We start from the raw sequence: 16,369 nt of genomic DNA on the forward strand, positions 1-16,369 counted from the left end.
TTTGACTCTGTTAGATTTCTTCTTTAAGAAAAAATTTTTTAAAATTGTGTTAAAAAATGTAAGCTACAACTCCCTAGGTTCAGATCAGCATTTCCAACTACCTCATTTGAATCTCCCAGGCACCTTGAATCCAACTTATCACAAACTAAATTCACTGTCTTTCCCCAACACCACTTGCCCTCTGTGCTTTCTTCCTCGGCTAAAGTAACAGTCTCCACCCAGCCTTCCAGACTAGAAACCTGGGTCTTCCTCTCCTCCTCTCTCTTATCCCCTTTTCATATTCAGAGTCCCCAAGTCCTGTCAAGTTGCTCATACCAATAGCACTAGAATCTGCCACTTTCTCCTACACTTTGTTTCCATAGTCCGGGCTTAGGTTCTCATATATAGTCCCCTTCACACCACCCTAGACCAACTGCGAACACCTCCAAATATTTGTGAGCCAGCTTCCATATTGATGCCATTATATCCCTAAATGTCACTCTGCTTAAAAACTTTCATGATCACTAATTCCCATAGGACCACATACCTCTCCCAAGTCTCCCCTTCCTTCTCACTGAAAACACTGTGCTTCAACCTTGTGAGGTGCTTACCTTTCCCAAAACACATCCTGGCTCTTTTTAAAACACCTGCAAGCATGTGCTCATAACGTCTCCTGGGCTTGCATTCTCTTACTTCCAACCTCCTCTTTATTAACTTTCCAGATCAAATGACACCTCCTTGGGGAAGAATTGCCTAACTCCACCAAGCAATGCCAGTGTCTTCTACGTTCCCTTAGTGCTTTGCTGACAGCTTAATAAGAACACATTGTGACTATTTACTTTTCCTTCGTGAAACAGATTGTGGATTCCTTGAAGACAAGACAGGCATTTACTCAACTTTCTATCTCTAACCTGGTATTGTAACTGGTGTGTATAGTTATCCCATACATGTAAAATAAATGACACTCAATTTAGTTTTATCTTTGGAGTGAGAATGACTGTCTTACTGAAGACCAAATAAAGGACCAAATAAATGAAATAAAGTATGTGAGTGCTTTCCTGATTTTTAAGAGAGATGATACTGTGATCAGACTTCACTCATGAACTGTCAGGTGCGATGCACCTGACTTGTGTTGCAGAGTGCTATAACTACTTCTGGTCCCTCAGCAGAACTTGCACAGAACTCAACTGACCAGAGTATGCGGATGGAGGCTAGGACTTGCAAGCTGAGGAGAACAGAGCTTGGGTTCCAGCCATTTCACAATCTAATTCTGTGATGTTGAAGAACCTATATCAGCCTCATGGATTTCAGTTTCTTCATCTCTGATATGGTGGCATTATATTTAGATGATCTATTTTATTCCCTCAATACCTGCAATTCTGTAGCTGTCCACCGAAAAGCCAGGACTACTCTAGCAAATGTCCTCACGTTTCTGTGATATCATCATCTTTTACATTCCTGCAGAAATGAAACCAACTCAAGAACTATTGTCAATGTGGCAGGTCTCTTGTGAAAAATACTGTCAGCATTTGCCAATGAAGTACAATCTGAGAGACGATGGGAAAATCTTCAGTCCCCAAATTGTTCCTTCTGTTAGAGATTATTTTCAAGTTAATATATTTATTTTGTCTAAATTCTCCTTTTAAAATTCAGATACCTCTGGAAAGGATAATATTTTTCTCCAGTCTCAGGCACAGTGTCTCCTTCCTTACACTGGGCTCTCAGTCACATCACTCGCAAACTCCAGAATGATCTTGCTTTCACACTTTGCCCTCCCTTCCTAGAATCTCCTAATCTATCAGATCCTTTTCCTGTGCTCATTTTACATTCAAATATATCTCTAAGCTTAATACAAACCTACTTTGATTGTTTGTTGCTGCCTCTTCTGTATACTCTACTTTTTATTCTTCTGGTACTACAATATTTAGGGACAGAATAGGCATCAGCAAAGAGACAAGTGGTCGAAGAATTAAAATAAGGGTCAGAATAGTACTGTGTCCTGGCCAACCAAGGGAGAAGAGAATTTCAAGAAGGAAGTGTGACCAACATTGTGAAATTCAGAAAGTAAAGGAGAGAAAGGAGGTGAGGACGACTGAGGTTTCTAGCTTCAGAGACTAACTGGAGCTGACGAATGTCCTCCTTGTTACTAAATCTAAAGGTCTTTGCTGTCAATGGTGGAGAAGGTTTGAAGGGGTTAAACAAATCTCCAAAATCTCCAGAGAAAATTGCACCAATTTTCAGAGTGCTAATTATGAAAATCAGGTCTCCTGTGAACCGCTTTGCGAAGCCTGGCTTATCTCCTGCCTCTACGAGGATAGATGGCAAAGGATCAGCAAACCAACACACTCACACTCATCTTTTTTTTTTTTTCAAGTGAAGAAACAGAAGGAAAGAGGTACATTTATTTAGTAGTCAACTTCTAAAATTCAAGCCAACACTACTAAGCCGTAGAAAAAATATACATAAAAATATCATGCTTAAGGATTCTCAAAAGAGCTAGGGATTTTTCAATAAATATCAGATGGTGTTCAGCTATATACAACCTGTTCTATTTAGGCTGCTACTGAGGATGTAATTGAAGAGCCAGAAGTATCTTAACAACTGTTCTAAACAACTCCCTCAAAAGTACAGAGGAAAAAAGTGAATCTCAAAAGTGAATCTCGGAGGTCTCACAAATAGTGAATAATAGAGTATGAAATGGAATTAGTCAAATGTCTGTGAAGCACTATTATGTGCATTAGTTTCCTGTTTCTAGGTCCTCTTTTTTATTTTTATTTTTTTATTATTAATTTTTAATTTAATTTTATTTTGTCACTATACAATGTGGTTGATTATTGTGGCCCATTACCAAAACCTCTCTCCCTCCTCCCTCCCAACAACCTCATATCTGTTCACTTGTCGTATCAACTTCAAGGAATTGTAATTGTTGAACACACTCATCTTTTAGATACAATAACAAGAGCCACATCTTACACTCCTTTTCTGCTTTAGTTTATTAGTATGCATTATTCTTCCCACATTTATCATAAAAAGTGAGGCTCAGAAGGGATTAAAATTATTTTTCAAGTCATATAACCCTCTAATGCAGTACTCCTGAAAAGATTTCTGCTGAAAACACCACCAAGTTTTTGTCTCTGTCTTATCCTTCTAATGCTGCATGCATTAAAGGGCCAGACCACCAGCCTTTCTTCCAAGTTACCCCAAGTGTTTAGCAGTCCACTGACCTGCAGTAGCTGAGAAAGAAGTGGAGACTCTATGATGGTGCCTTGGGTAGTTTCTCAAGAAAGAAAACTGCCTTGACAGCTATAGTCCTAGTTCCTCCCCAGATCAGAACTGACCATAACACCTTGAAGCTGGCTAGTAATTACTCCACCAAAAAGTCCCTGAACTCCAGCCATGTAGTTGGCTGGTCAGGGATAGCTAAATGGATATGGGTGGGGAGAAACTCTCCACTGTCCCAGTGAATTATTAACAACAGAAATAAGCAGCAGTGTTTATCTAATCTCCTCCTTCACTAGTCCTCATTTTTGATAACATGTTGCAATTGTTTATTTTCTCCTCTGCCAACCATTTCCCCTAAGTAGAAAGGTAATTTGAATTTGATGCCAGAATTCTTTCTTTCTCTTCATAAACACAAGAGGGTTATGCAAGCCACCAACCTGGGAACCTTGGATACAGCAGGATGCAGACAAACTCCGCAAAAATGATCCACTTTCCAAGACACTAGGTCCGGCAGGCTTTCCTGGGGCTTAGGGACTGATGCTCTTGCCTCCGGCTGGTCTCCATCCCACCCCAAGGAAGTACTAGGAGTGGAAAATTAATCAAACATTCATTGAGTTCTTGCTGTGTGCTGAATTGCCTGCAACATGTTCATGGCTCAACAAATGTTAACTACTACCACCACCACCTCTACTACGTGCCAGGCACCAAAGGACCTCCAGAAGCTGGTTTATCATTGAGTGCTGCTCAGAAGAACGTAGTGAAGGGCAGACATGTTTGCCATCACATAGATCTAGGAAGGACTCCAAGCCCTGACATTGTCGAATTAAGCTAAAATCCTAAAGCTTAAGATTTCTGTTTTCTGTACTCAAAAGTTTGCTATTAAAAAGCAATTCTTACATCTGGCTGGTTAGCTCAGTTGGTTAGAGTGCAGTGTTCAACTCATTCTAACCACCCTGAAATAATGTTGGATGTATACGTGTCCTGTGTCTACTGATAGACTGTGGGCTACTTAAGAGTTTATTTCTTATTCTCCTGTAACTTCACCTAGAGATTTCCTGACATTTCAAGCTATCTTATATATTTTGTTTACATTTTATTCAGATTTCCTGTGTTCCAGGTGGTGGTCAGGGTGACAGATGGGAGAATCTCGTCATGTCAGCTCAGTATGGCATCTTGATAGAAAGCCTTGGCATTCTTATTTCTTCTACTCTCTAAAATAGGAAAAGGAAATATATTCATTTGTGTTACACCATCTCAAATCGACCATGCATGGTTGGGTTTCATCTAAAAGGCCATAAAAAATATCACTGCAGAAGATCTAGAAACATGGTTTCATACACTGGATGAACGAGAGTGCCTGGGAAAGACTTTGGGTCCTAACTCTACTTCTGTCTCACTAGGTCATTTTAAGGATGTAACTGTTCTCAGTCTATTTTCCCAAAATCAGAGGTTAATTTTTGCCTCATAAATTTTGGTTAATTTAAGGTTAATTTTTGCCTAATAATTCGTGTCTCATATTAAAATATGAGGTGCACTCTTAGCTGAGATCAGAGCTTCCCCATTCTCCCTACAGACAGTACATTCAACCCTCCACTTCTCATTAATGTGTTGCTAATTCTGGTCTTAGACAACCACCACACTTAGCCTTGTCAAATTCTGAGAACAACAACAACAACCCACACACACACACACACACACACACACACACACACACACACACACAGAGTTGGGGCTGGTTAGCTCAGTCAGTTAAAGCGTGGTGTTTTAACACCAAGGTCAAGGGTTCGGATTCCCCATACCGACCAGGTGCTCTTCCCCCTCTCCCTCGCAAAAAGCTATTTTTTCTCACAACTTCACTTTTTCTGGAATAAACCCTAAAAGTCCTACAAAGATTCAAGAAAGATGGAGTTAAACCACAGCAGGTTGAGCTAATCAAGGAAGTTTTGACAGAAGATTTAAGATTTGGGCTAGTCTTTAGTTGAGAAGTAGAAATTATTAGATAAAAGCGAGAAGGATTTTAGAGGTACAGAAAACATGGTCACAAAGGTGGGAGACTGGACAAGAATGAACATAGAAGAGGATTCCAGTTTGTGCAAATTCTTGAGAGCTAAGCTGGAAGAAATACCACCTTTAATGTAGGGTCTTCAAAATACAATTTCTCAATGTATTGGAGTCCATTTCTTTACTTCCCTCAGTGACTACTGTAATTTTTCTCTCAAGGTAACCAAATTGTCTTACTCTCTGCAGATGATCTTGCCTCCTAGTTTACGAAAAATCATTTTGCATTAGCTTCATTCATGTCAAATTTTTCCTCCTATTCACTCCTGATTCAGAGAATTATTTCTTCTTTTCTTACATCATTTTCAATGTGTCTCTCACCCTGAAATGTTCCCTCAATTTTGCCAAAACCTCAAATTCCATTTCTCATCTTTAGTGTGATGCTTCTCAAAGCTGCATCCAATGCTTCCTGCCTGTTCTCATTACCTCTCCTGCTGCCTTCCAATCTAGCTTCTGTCCACCCTTCTTCTGACACACCTCTCTCAGGCATGCCCTTATTGCCAATCCAAAACTTCTTTAATTCATTTCTTATGATTTCTCTGTAGCCTTCAACTGGTAACCATTTCCTTTTGGAAACTCTCTTCTTTGATTTCCATTACCCTCAATTTTCCTGATTCTCCTAATTTACTGCTTTCTCTTTCTTAGTTATTGTTATCTCCTCTTCCTTATTTTCATCCCTAAATATAGATACATCCCAGGTCCTTTTGTTTTTGTTTTATGTTTGTTTTTATCAGCACCGCACTCTCCCGAGTGAGCCACCGGCTGGCCCTTGTTTGTTTTTAAATTCCTCTCTTCACAACTCAAATTATCTATGCTACTCTCATGGCTTTAACTATTCCCAATAAGATGACTACCTCACTCTTCATTTCTACTTACTCTCTTAAATTTAAGACTCACATTTCTTATTGCCCACTGGACATCTTGCAAGCACCTCACACTCAGCACACCCAAAGAGGAACCTCTCATTTCCTGTCCAGAATCTTCACTTTCTGGCCTCAGCTTTAATCTAGGCTCTCAGGAATAGAGTTGCAGACACTTTTCAACTCTTCCCTTCCCTCCCCATCAATGTTCAGTTGTTTGGAAATGTCCCTCATCATGTCTATGGCTGCCTTTCTCTTTCCACTGCCATCAAAGCAGGTCAGGCTATCTTTGTCTCTTGGGTGGACTGTTGAAGAAGTCCTTTCATGGGTTTCCCTGTCTCAATTCTTATCCCACTTCAATCAATACTACAGGCTGTTGTGAGAGAAATCTCCTTCTATGCTCTGTCCTGATCACTTCCTGGCTTGAAAATCTTCCATGTCTATGCATTGCCTACCAAAAGAAAGTATAAATTTTCTAACATGCCCTTCAAAAGCCTCCATAAACCAGCCTTGGCTTATCTTTTCAGCCTTCCCTCTCATCCAGGCCAGTCCAGGCTATGAACTGTTCCCCAGACATGTCCCATTTTTCTTGCCTCTGTGCAGTGCTTAAAAATATATATATTAAAAATTTATTTTAAAACATTAAAGAACATTAAGAGAATAAACACCTATAATTTTACATTATAAGACTACAGTTTTATCTGTGCCTGTTATTGTCCAGTCCTTTTCCACAAGAACAAAGGTTTTACATAAATGCAATCATAAATACTCATATTTTTCTATTTTTACTTTAGACGATATTTTTAAGATTTTCTGTTTCTTCATAATAATCATTGTAAAAGGCTGCATTACATTTGATGTACTATAACTTATTAAAAATTTTCCTGTGACTGGACATTTCAAATACTCACAAGGGCTTGTTAGTATGGTCAATATAGACAACAACATATTAAATAGCGTCAAATTAAAATCAGTTTGTTCCAGTTAAATTAATCCTAGGAGTGGACTGACTTGGTTAAAAAGCTATGACTCTCTTCATTTCTCAAATCTTTCCATCTGGAATGTCCTCTTCTTTGTCTCTAAATCTTACTCACTTTTAAAGGCCCAAATAACTATAACCTCTTCCTTGGCAATTTTCCTGCCTCCTCCTCCCAGACAGAAGTGATCTTCCTCTCATCTGAGCTTCCATAATACACTGCTCTCTGAAAGGTGTTCAACTCATTCTAACCACCCTGAAATAATGTTGGATGTATACGTGTCCTGTGTCTACTGATAGACTGTGGGCTACTTAAGAGTTTATTTCTTATTCTCCTGTAACTTCACCTAGAGATTTCCTGACATTTCAAGCTATCTTATATATTTTGTTTACATTTTATTCAGATTTCCTGTGTTCCAGGTGGTGGTCAGGGTGACAGATGGGAGAATCTCGTCATGTCAGCTCAGTATGGCATCTTGATAGAAAGCCTTGGCATTCTTATTTCTTCTACTCTCTAAAATAGGAAAAGGAAATATATTCATTTGTGTTACACCATCTCAAATCGACCATGCATGGTTGGGTTTCATCTAAAAGGCCATAAAAAATATCACTGCAGAAGATCTAGAAACATGGTTTCATACACTGGATGAACGAGAGTGCCTGGGAAAGACTTTGGGTCCTAACTCTACTTCTGTCTCACTAGGTCATTTTAAGGATGTAACTGTTCTCAGTCTATTTTCCCAAAATCAGAGGTTAATTTTTGCCTCATAAATTTTGGTTAATTTAAGGTTAATTTTTGCCTAATAATTCGTGTCTCATATTAAAATATGAGGTGCACTCTTAGCTGAGATCAGAGCTTCCCCATTCTCCCTACAGACAGTACATTCAACCCTCCACTTCTCATTAATGTGTTGCTAATTCTGGTCTTAGACAACCACCACACTTAGCCTTGTCAAATTCTGAGAACAACAACAACAACCCACACACACACACACACACACACACACACACACACACACACACACACACACACACGGTGTGTAATACAACTGCAGTTGGTAACTATAAAGTTGCATTCCAGCCCTGTAAGAGATAAATCTGAAACCAATTTCAGAACCAAGAGGAATATTTATTCATAGATGTATTTCTATTACCAGTCTGCTCAGCTACAATGTTACAGCAACATTTTTGCCTTCAGCTTAGCTTTCTTCATCTCCAGAGACCATTTTACTTCTTCCATCGTTAAGCCACTTTCCTTCAAATTATGCGTAAAGTTCTGTATGGCTTTGCAAAGGTCTTTACTCTCCTGAAAGGCAAGCTAAAGAGAGAGATTTTTTTTAAGTTACAGCTTAAGGACTGAGACCCAGCTATACACTCTGAAGCCAGTAAGCAGCAGTTAGGTCCCTGAATAGGGGCTCAGACCCAGGCTAGCTTAAGTAGGGATCTGGGTCTTCAGCATGATGGATCATTAACAATTTTTGGCTTAAGTATACTTATTAATATTACCCCAGTAATAAATATGGATGAAAAAAAAAAAAGGACAGTCCCACTGAGAATAAACCTTTTCAGTGATTTTTGGAGTCTAGAAGAATTTTAGAGACTTTTCACATCAGTACTAAGCAATCTCAGGCATTGAGCTTATGAACATTGCTCCTAAGGCACATGAGACAACAGCTCCTCCCCATGGGGCTGTATGAGGCATTTGTGATGATGGCGCTGAATGTGAGTTGACAGTTTATGATCCCCCTTCTACAATCCGGCCAAGGCCAACCCATTCAAAGACTCTATCTTAATTGGAACAGATATGTACTGAGCCTGTGCCAGGAGTCGATGCCAGGTGCTGGAGAAACAGCTGTGAACAAGATAGACATGAGCTCCTTACTTACAAGTGCCTTCTCAAACTCAGTCTTGGGAGCTTCCTGAATCATCTCACAGGCTGGAAGTGCACTGCTCCACTCCCCATCAATGCACTGCTGGTCCCGTGTGCCCACTAAGTGGTACCTGAACAGAATAGAGCAAGGTTTGTCCTTTCTGACTTCTGTCCTGGATAAGTGAGGCTGATTTTGTGTTGTTGTATTTCAGTATTTCCTACTGTGATGGAATCTGCCTCCCTGCCCCTAAGCTTTAATGTGTGCTTAAGTTATCTCAGTATGACAAAGGAGTTATAAAGTAAATCCACTCTTTGGGGTGTTTTTAAGATGAGTCAACTCATAAAAGAGAAGTGAAAAATCCTGAATCAGTGTGTTTACGCACGCAGATTTTTGGTGGGGAGGGTGGAGAATGAAGCGCCCGATTATTTGATAACCTAAGAAGGCATCTGTCATCTAAGCTCTAAAAAGGAGTAGAAAGTTAAAGATACCCCTTAAATAAATCTTAGTGAAAGGCTAAAAAGGAGCAGTAGCTTTTAATCAAGAAAACATGACAGTTGACTGCAAGTCCATTGGACGTATCTGTATAATGAAATGGAAGCACCAGGGAGGCCACATAACTGAGTTAATAAGACTGAGGCAAGGGAAAGAAAAGCCTGAGACATCTGTCAGGTGGGTGACCAGGCAGACTAAATTAAGATTAGGCTTTAATTAGGATGCTTTAAGGGTCTATACTCTAAATCTTTATATTTCTTCATTTCTGTCTTTCTTTGCATTTTTGTTGTTGTTCTGTGGTTCTCTAGAAAAATATACACTTTTAATATTTTATCTTGTTTTAACTGTGAGAAAAAAGTGATCATTTAATTAGGATAAATTGGAAACTTTGATAGCATCAGTCTGTCTTCTAGAGGTTGAGAAGGGCTAGCAGTGGGTTAACACAGATCTCGAAATCAGAATGAGCTCAGAATCCTGAAGATGTAGGAAATCAGGGGGATAGGTGGACTCAGACTGGGTCATTCCCGGAAACAAGGTGCCAAAGGGCAACGTCTTGTATCTGAAAGGCTGTGTGCGCTTACCTCTCTTCACAGTAATAAGTAATGGTAGACCCTGAGGTGAAATTTCTTCCTTCAAACCAGCCATGAGCTGGATTCCCAGGAGGGCCACAGTCTCCTGAGAGAAAGGAGTATAGGGTGACAGTTGTGAGGCCTGAGGGCAGCTGTCTACACCAGCACTTGCCATCTTCCTAGCAGCACTTGTGGCTCTGGGGACACATTCTCCATTCATTTCCTTCTCATCAAAGTCATATCTCCACCTCCCAGCTCATCCTCTGAGTTATTAAAGATTTGGTAGTACTGATGGGCAGGAGCTCGAGGAAAGAAAGTGTAAGCTGTAGAGTTGTGAATTGTTAGTGTACAAGAAAAGGAAGAAGTAACTCCCTAAGACAGGAGATGAAGAGAGCTCAAGTGAAGGTTGACGTCTCCCAAGGGACAGAGTTGTGAAATAGGAGTGCTTCACAAACAAGGAAGAACCGAGCTGGGAGAGAAGTGGACGAGTCTATAGGATTGTGGAAAGACAGCTGGATGAAGTACTGGGAGTTGTGAGTTTTGACTCTTGCTCTTCCACTAACTACGTGGCATCTTTTAAAGAAACCATTTTGAATTGTACAATATACCTGGAAATTACTTGTAAAATATTGAATTTTCTGTTTATCTATCAGTCAATCTAGTAAGGATAAAAGTAACCCAGGTAATAAAGTGAATTTATATATTTATAAACCATACAAGTTATTTCAGAACAATTTGAGGTCCATTTAAAAAAGTCACTAATGATTCTAATATAATACAGATTAATTTTGACAAAAAAAAAGACTTATTTTATACGATGGACTTTAAAGGTTAAAAAAAAAAAAGAAAAACCATTTTGTCCCTCTCGATTTCCATTCTAAGCCTATTATAAGATAAGCCATTAAATAATATTATCTCTAAGGTCATTTTCAGCTCTGAGATTGTTTGAAGCTAAACATGTTGATCAAGATTAAAACCTAAATGAAGAATGATTATGTATGTGTATACTTACTGAAACATAAAGGTTTTCAAAACAAATGGTTGAGTAAAAACAGCAAAGAATAAAAAAGCATCTGTAATAACATACTGTTTTTGTAAAACAGTTACACAGAAACATACACACAAAGAAAACTCTGAGTAGTTAGTTATCAAAGTACTCACAACCCTATCCCTGGGTCATAGGCTTGGAGGAAATTGCTTTCTTCTTTTATTCCCTATATCTTTCTACAACAAAGATGTATTACTTGATCAGTTAATAAATAATTTTTAAAAGCTCAAAGGGGAGTAGAGAAAAGCAAAAAGAATTTCCATGAGTTGATGAAGTTTTGATTTTAAATATTTCATTAAATCTGTTCATTCTTTTCCTTTATGACTTCTGAGTTTTATGTTACTGCTTAGGAAGGCTTTCCCCATCCCAAGATAATAAACCTCTTGTCTCATGTTTTCTTTTAATAATTTAATAATTTTGCTTTTTATATTTATATATTTAAATCCACTTGGAATATATTTTTAATATAATGTGAGCTAGCACCCTAACTTGGTCTTCTTCCAAATAGGTAATTATCTCATTACCACTAAATACAGATGTTTCCCATGGATTTAATATAAACTGTTCTACTTTTCTGTGCCCTTACTTTGCTATTTTAATGGCATATGAATGAAAGCAACTTTGTGGTACATTTTACTACCTAATGAGGCAAGTGTCCTTCCCATTGATCCAGCCAAATATATACATTACTCATCATTTTCAAAAAAATAAACTTGCAATGTTAGGTATGTACTGTTCCAAATGAGATCTTAACATTAATTTTTGTTTTCTATATATTTTTAACTTAAAATTCTGTAGGGATTGCATTGTGATACTAAGTCTGCCCATCCAAGACCATGGCATACCATTTCTTTTACTCAAGTCTTGTTTTATGTCCTTTGGTAAATTTTCATATAGATCTCGTGAATGGGATTATTTTTACATTTCAATATCCAAACAATAATTATTAATGGAAAGTATAACCATTGCTTTTTCAATATTAATTTTGTATCCAAGTACATACTGAAATTTTTAGTAGAATTTCTTGGATCTTTTAAGTATATTCTGCAAATAATGACATCCTGTGACCCAGCAATCATTCTAGGAATCTATCCTATAAAAATAATAGTATACATATAAGGATATATTTGTGTGTGTATCTGTGTGTGTGTGCATGTGTATAAAACATCCATTTCAGTATTGTTCATAACAGCAAAATATGGAAATAAAAAATAAATGTCCATCAATATGACAGATGTGTAATAAATTATCATGTACCCATATGCAGTTATTAAAAAGCAAGAGATATGTACCGGCCTGGAAAAAATGACCGTGTATATTATTATATGAAAAAAACAACTTAAAAAATATGTACAAGATCACATTTTAATAGGGATATTTATATACATACATATACACGCACACACAATGTTGAATATTTATTTAATTTAAACATTTGTGTGTGTTTGTTTTAAATGTCTCCATAAACATAAGCAAAAGTCATAAATAAACATATCCAACTCATTATCTCTGAGAGGTATGTATTATAGTAATAGAAAGAATTTCATCTGTTGTATTAAAAATTAAAATTAAGAAATTAAAAATTAAATTAAATTAATTTAATTTAATTTAATAAATTAAATTTAATTAATTAAAAAATTTTTTTAAATTATTTTTGCAATAGATGAGCTATAGTCTTTTTTCTCTGTTTTTGTGTATTTTTCATATAAAAACTTTAAATCTTGAAATGAAAACATAAAATAAAATTGTCAGTGCCTCAAACTACCCTGCATTGGACCTAGCAGAACAGGAATCCTATCTGAGGAAAGAAAAAGGTGCATGCTGTTCACTTCCTTGGAATCTATCACTTAAGCTGAGGTTTGGTTCTCAGCTTAAGTGATAGATTAAGCTGGCTGTCCGCTAGATCCTAAACTCTTCCCAGATACAAAACAGAGGAAAACATCGCAGGGATGTAGCAAATGTCTAGGCTGACATCAGTATCACTGGGATTCCTAATTATTTCCCTTGTACTTACTACTTTTGCAGACAGGCAAGGGAGGTGCCCAGGTGTGGTCCTCTAGGCACCGGCTCCAATTGCTGCCCTTGAGGATGTAGTGGTCATTGCACTTAAATGTGATTTTGTCACCTACATTCACAGGCCCAGAAGAATTTAACTCGCCATTCACCAACACAGGGTCAGGACAGTGGCCCACTGAAGAAGAAAACAGCCAGGGTGATCTGAAAGGATGGCTAAAGCCAATCACGGAAAAGGCCAGACCTCCTCAGGCTTCCGTGAGAAAGTAGCAAATTAGAGCTTAAGATGGCATATTTTTAATAGGGACAAGTACATGGTGCCAAATCATATCAATGCAGGATGAGAAACGACGAGATTGCCATAAGTACAGCTGAAATGGTTTTGGTCATGCACGACAGTGACATCAATTGGCAATTGAATTTACTAAACATAATTAAGCACATAACTAGAAATTACCAGTAGTATGTTCATTATCCTGTTATATTAAGCATTGCTCAAAATTCTTGAGCCTATGTTTGAGGCAAGCCTTTCCTTTCCTTTCATCCAGCCAAATATACACTTATTCACTATTTTTCATTTCTCCCCCCACCCCCCATAGTGTGGAAAAACAGAAGAGAATGCAGAGGGATGTGAATTTGGTCATATGGAAAAAGAATAGTCATATTGGTGTGCTTTACTCTAGGCATAAAGAAGAACTAATGCAGCTATTCTTTAAAATAATAATAATAAAGAGGATATAGACTAATTACTCTCCATCTCTACACAGGATACCACAGATGAATTTTGTGACCTGGAGCAAGTCACTTGGATCTCATTTATCACATTTGTAAATTGAGAACATAAAATTTTTCCCAATTCAAAAGTTATGTGATGGGTTAAATAAAATGATATGATGTACTTACTTCAAAATAATAAAGTGAGAATACAGATGAAACAAGGTTAGTCATGTGTTGATAACTGATGAAGCTGTGTGATGAGCACATGACTTAATTTGAAATTATCCATACTATAAATATTTTAAAGCAGTATAAGATTAAACAAATTACAGCCAAAAAAAAAAAAAAGTAGTTTTAATATATGGAAGCAATGCTTTCCTTTCCCCACGGGTAATTTGATTCTGTTAATTCAACTAAATTAGTACTGATCGAGAGCTGATTATGTACCTTCCAAGAGAAGTTTCACCACTAGAGTGCTTTAAAAGGTGATTCTTATAAATTGGAAATTTTTTTCTTATAAAGTTTTGACATGGCCTACAGGAAGTAGGCCATGAAAGAATATAGCAGGATGACAATATAGGTAAAGAAGCAGAAAGATCCAACTTACAGCGGCACTTGGTGGTGGAAGAATTCCAGTCCTTAGAGGCATTGCAAAACAGGGCTTTCTTTCCTACCAGGTGGAAGCCCATGATACAATAGTAAATCCCCAGAATCTGTCCTTCCTCCTCCTTTGTAACAAGTATGCTATTGTCTACTGGGGGAAATTCTGGACAGGTCCCTTCTGAAAGGAAAAACAAGAGATCCACTTGGCAATCATCTGCTGTGAGGAAGCCCCTATGAGATTCACCTGCCCGAGTGTCTTTTACCTGGATTGTTGATTTGGATTCTTTGTACTTTTCCGTGTCCATGTACATCCATGTCCCTCCCTTTCCAAGGATTTTCAAACTTTTATTTCCAAAAGGATAACAGGAATTTAACTCAAATTCAGCCACAAGTTATCCACTCCTAAATGAACGATCCCCTTCCCAAATAGCAGTCCTGGAGTTTATAATAGGTAAGACCACTCAGGATTTTGAAATTAGTACTTTTTTGGCTCCCAGAACACAAAAGTAAACAGTAACCACCCACTTCAGAGGGCAGGATCATCATTAAATACATACTAAGCCCCTACTGAATGCAGAGCATTAGGCCAAGTAATTTGAGAATTTTCAATTTAAAAAAACTCATAAATTTAAATTTTATTAAAACCCTAGACAGAATGCCTCATAACCCACGAACTGGTATCAAGTACCTTGGAAGCTGAGTTTAAGGAAAGCATACATACCATCTGAAGCAGAGATCAGCCACACAGTCACAAGACAGCACATAAACCGAAAAAACATCTGGCGATCAATTATTTGACCCAGGCTGGAATTAACCCAGCCCAGACACCTGGTTCGAATCAAAATAGATCTTCTAACACTGCTTAAGACCAGTCCAATCACTTCCCTCTTAGAGAAAGGAGTTAAATTGACTTCCCTTCTCTGGAGAAAATGAAAAGAAAAAAAAAAAAAAATCCTATAACAGGAAACAAGAATAGTAGTAAGGAAGATGGTACAGGGAGGGACTTTGCAAAAACACAAAGGATGGTAGAAGAGCTGCCAGTTTTAAAACTCAGCTTCAGAGTTACATCAGTCCCTTTGAACTGCCAGTTTATCGTTCCCCAACAGATATGGGCTAAATGGTCTTGTCATGACCTTGACTTCTGTCAATATTTGCCAGTGTTCACTGTCCTCGTTCTGCAACTCTCTCCAGCATTGGGGTAAAGGATGGGGTGCCAACCCCCGGTACTTTCCCAGGTAAGACCCAACTCTTGAGTGCTACCTTCCCCTTTCCCAAGTGTCAGATATCCTAAGACCACAAGCAGCACTGAAGACTGAAAGCTCAAGAAAGTAAACTAATCTTACCTGTTTCTGTCCCGCCAGATCAATGTCTGCCCAGCAAGGAGCTGCTACTGACTGATTCCAAACCTCAGAGTTCTAATGTCCTGCAGTCACACAATGTCCTCATTTGCCAGGCCTGTGCCAGGCTTCCCACTCTGTGGCTCTTCCTGGGACAGGATTTTGGCCTCAGTCCAGAGTTAACCAAATGAATGAAGAGAGAAGTGAGGGGAACACTTTGCTCTCAGGAACTAAAGCATGTAAAATTGCTCTGGGGCTCCCACAGCATCTTATTTACAACCATTATAGCACTTAGTTCGTTCTCTGTGCTCCAATTGTAAAATGGGGGTAAATTTTCTTCAAAGTTTTAGCTTTTAATAAAATAATAAATATAAAGCATTTAAGAACACAGTACAGTCTCAAATATGATTCTCTGCTCCACCCATTATTATTACTTCGTAATGATTTACGTCTTTCAACTGAAGGGGATCAGAATATGCCACACAAAAATATGCCACTTTGGTATAAAGATTATTTTGAGCTGAAGACATTTGAGATTCAACAGATGCAGAGGGGGGGAAGCTTTTTTGGATCTTCCCTTTTCTAAAAGCAGGAACTTCTGGGAAATTAGGCTGCCATAAATCT

At 38.1% G+C, this 16,369-nt stretch overlaps 2 protein-coding genes across 2 annotated transcripts in view; both read right to left on the reverse strand.

Moving 5' to 3' along the window:
* Nucleotides 1–3,276, reverse strand: part of C4BPA (complement component 4 binding protein alpha) — a 46,526-nt gene extending 43,250 nt beyond the window's left edge. Inside the window, exon 1 of the mRNA XM_063113459.1 lies at nt 3,204–3,276. The gene's annotated coding sequence lies outside the window, so the exon portion shown is untranslated. The remainder of the gene's footprint in view (nt 1–3,203) is intronic.
* Nucleotides 3,277–8,269: 4,993 nt separating this feature from the next.
* Nucleotides 8,270–15,187, reverse strand: C4BPB (complement component 4 binding protein beta). Its single transcript, XM_063113460.1, has 6 exons — nt 15,130–15,187; nt 14,413–14,583; nt 13,090–13,266; nt 10,040–10,133; nt 8,982–9,096; nt 8,270–8,413 (listed from the first exon to the last, which is right to left on the reverse strand). The coding sequence occupies exons 1-6, from the start codon at nt 15,185–15,187 to the stop codon at nt 8,270–8,272; spliced, it is 759 nt and encodes a 252-aa protein (XP_062969530.1).
* Between the last annotated feature and the right edge of the window lie 1,182 nt (nt 15,188–16,369).

The sequence above is a fragment of the Cynocephalus volans genome, chromosome 11, assembly GCF_027409185.1.
Source record: "Cynocephalus volans isolate mCynVol1 chromosome 11, mCynVol1.pri, whole genome shotgun sequence".
NCBI lineage: Eukaryota > Metazoa > Chordata > Mammalia > Dermoptera > Cynocephalidae > Cynocephalus > Cynocephalus volans.

Excerpts from the sequence above, each read along its gene's own strand:
- C4BPB (XM_063113460.1), bottom strand. The coding sequence starts at position 15,187 with ATGTTTTTTCGGTTTATGTGCTGTCTTGTGACTGTGTGGCTGATCTCT. Across the intron at positions 14,584-15,129 it reads GCTGATCTCTGCTTCAGATG|GGACCTGTCCAGAATTTCCC; the intron begins GTATGTATGCTT and ends TCCTTTCAGAAG. Across the intron at positions 10,134-13,089 it reads CTTGCCTGTCTGCAAAAGTA|GAGACTGTGGCCCTCCTGGG; the intron begins GTAAGTACAAGG and ends CCTTTCTCTCAG.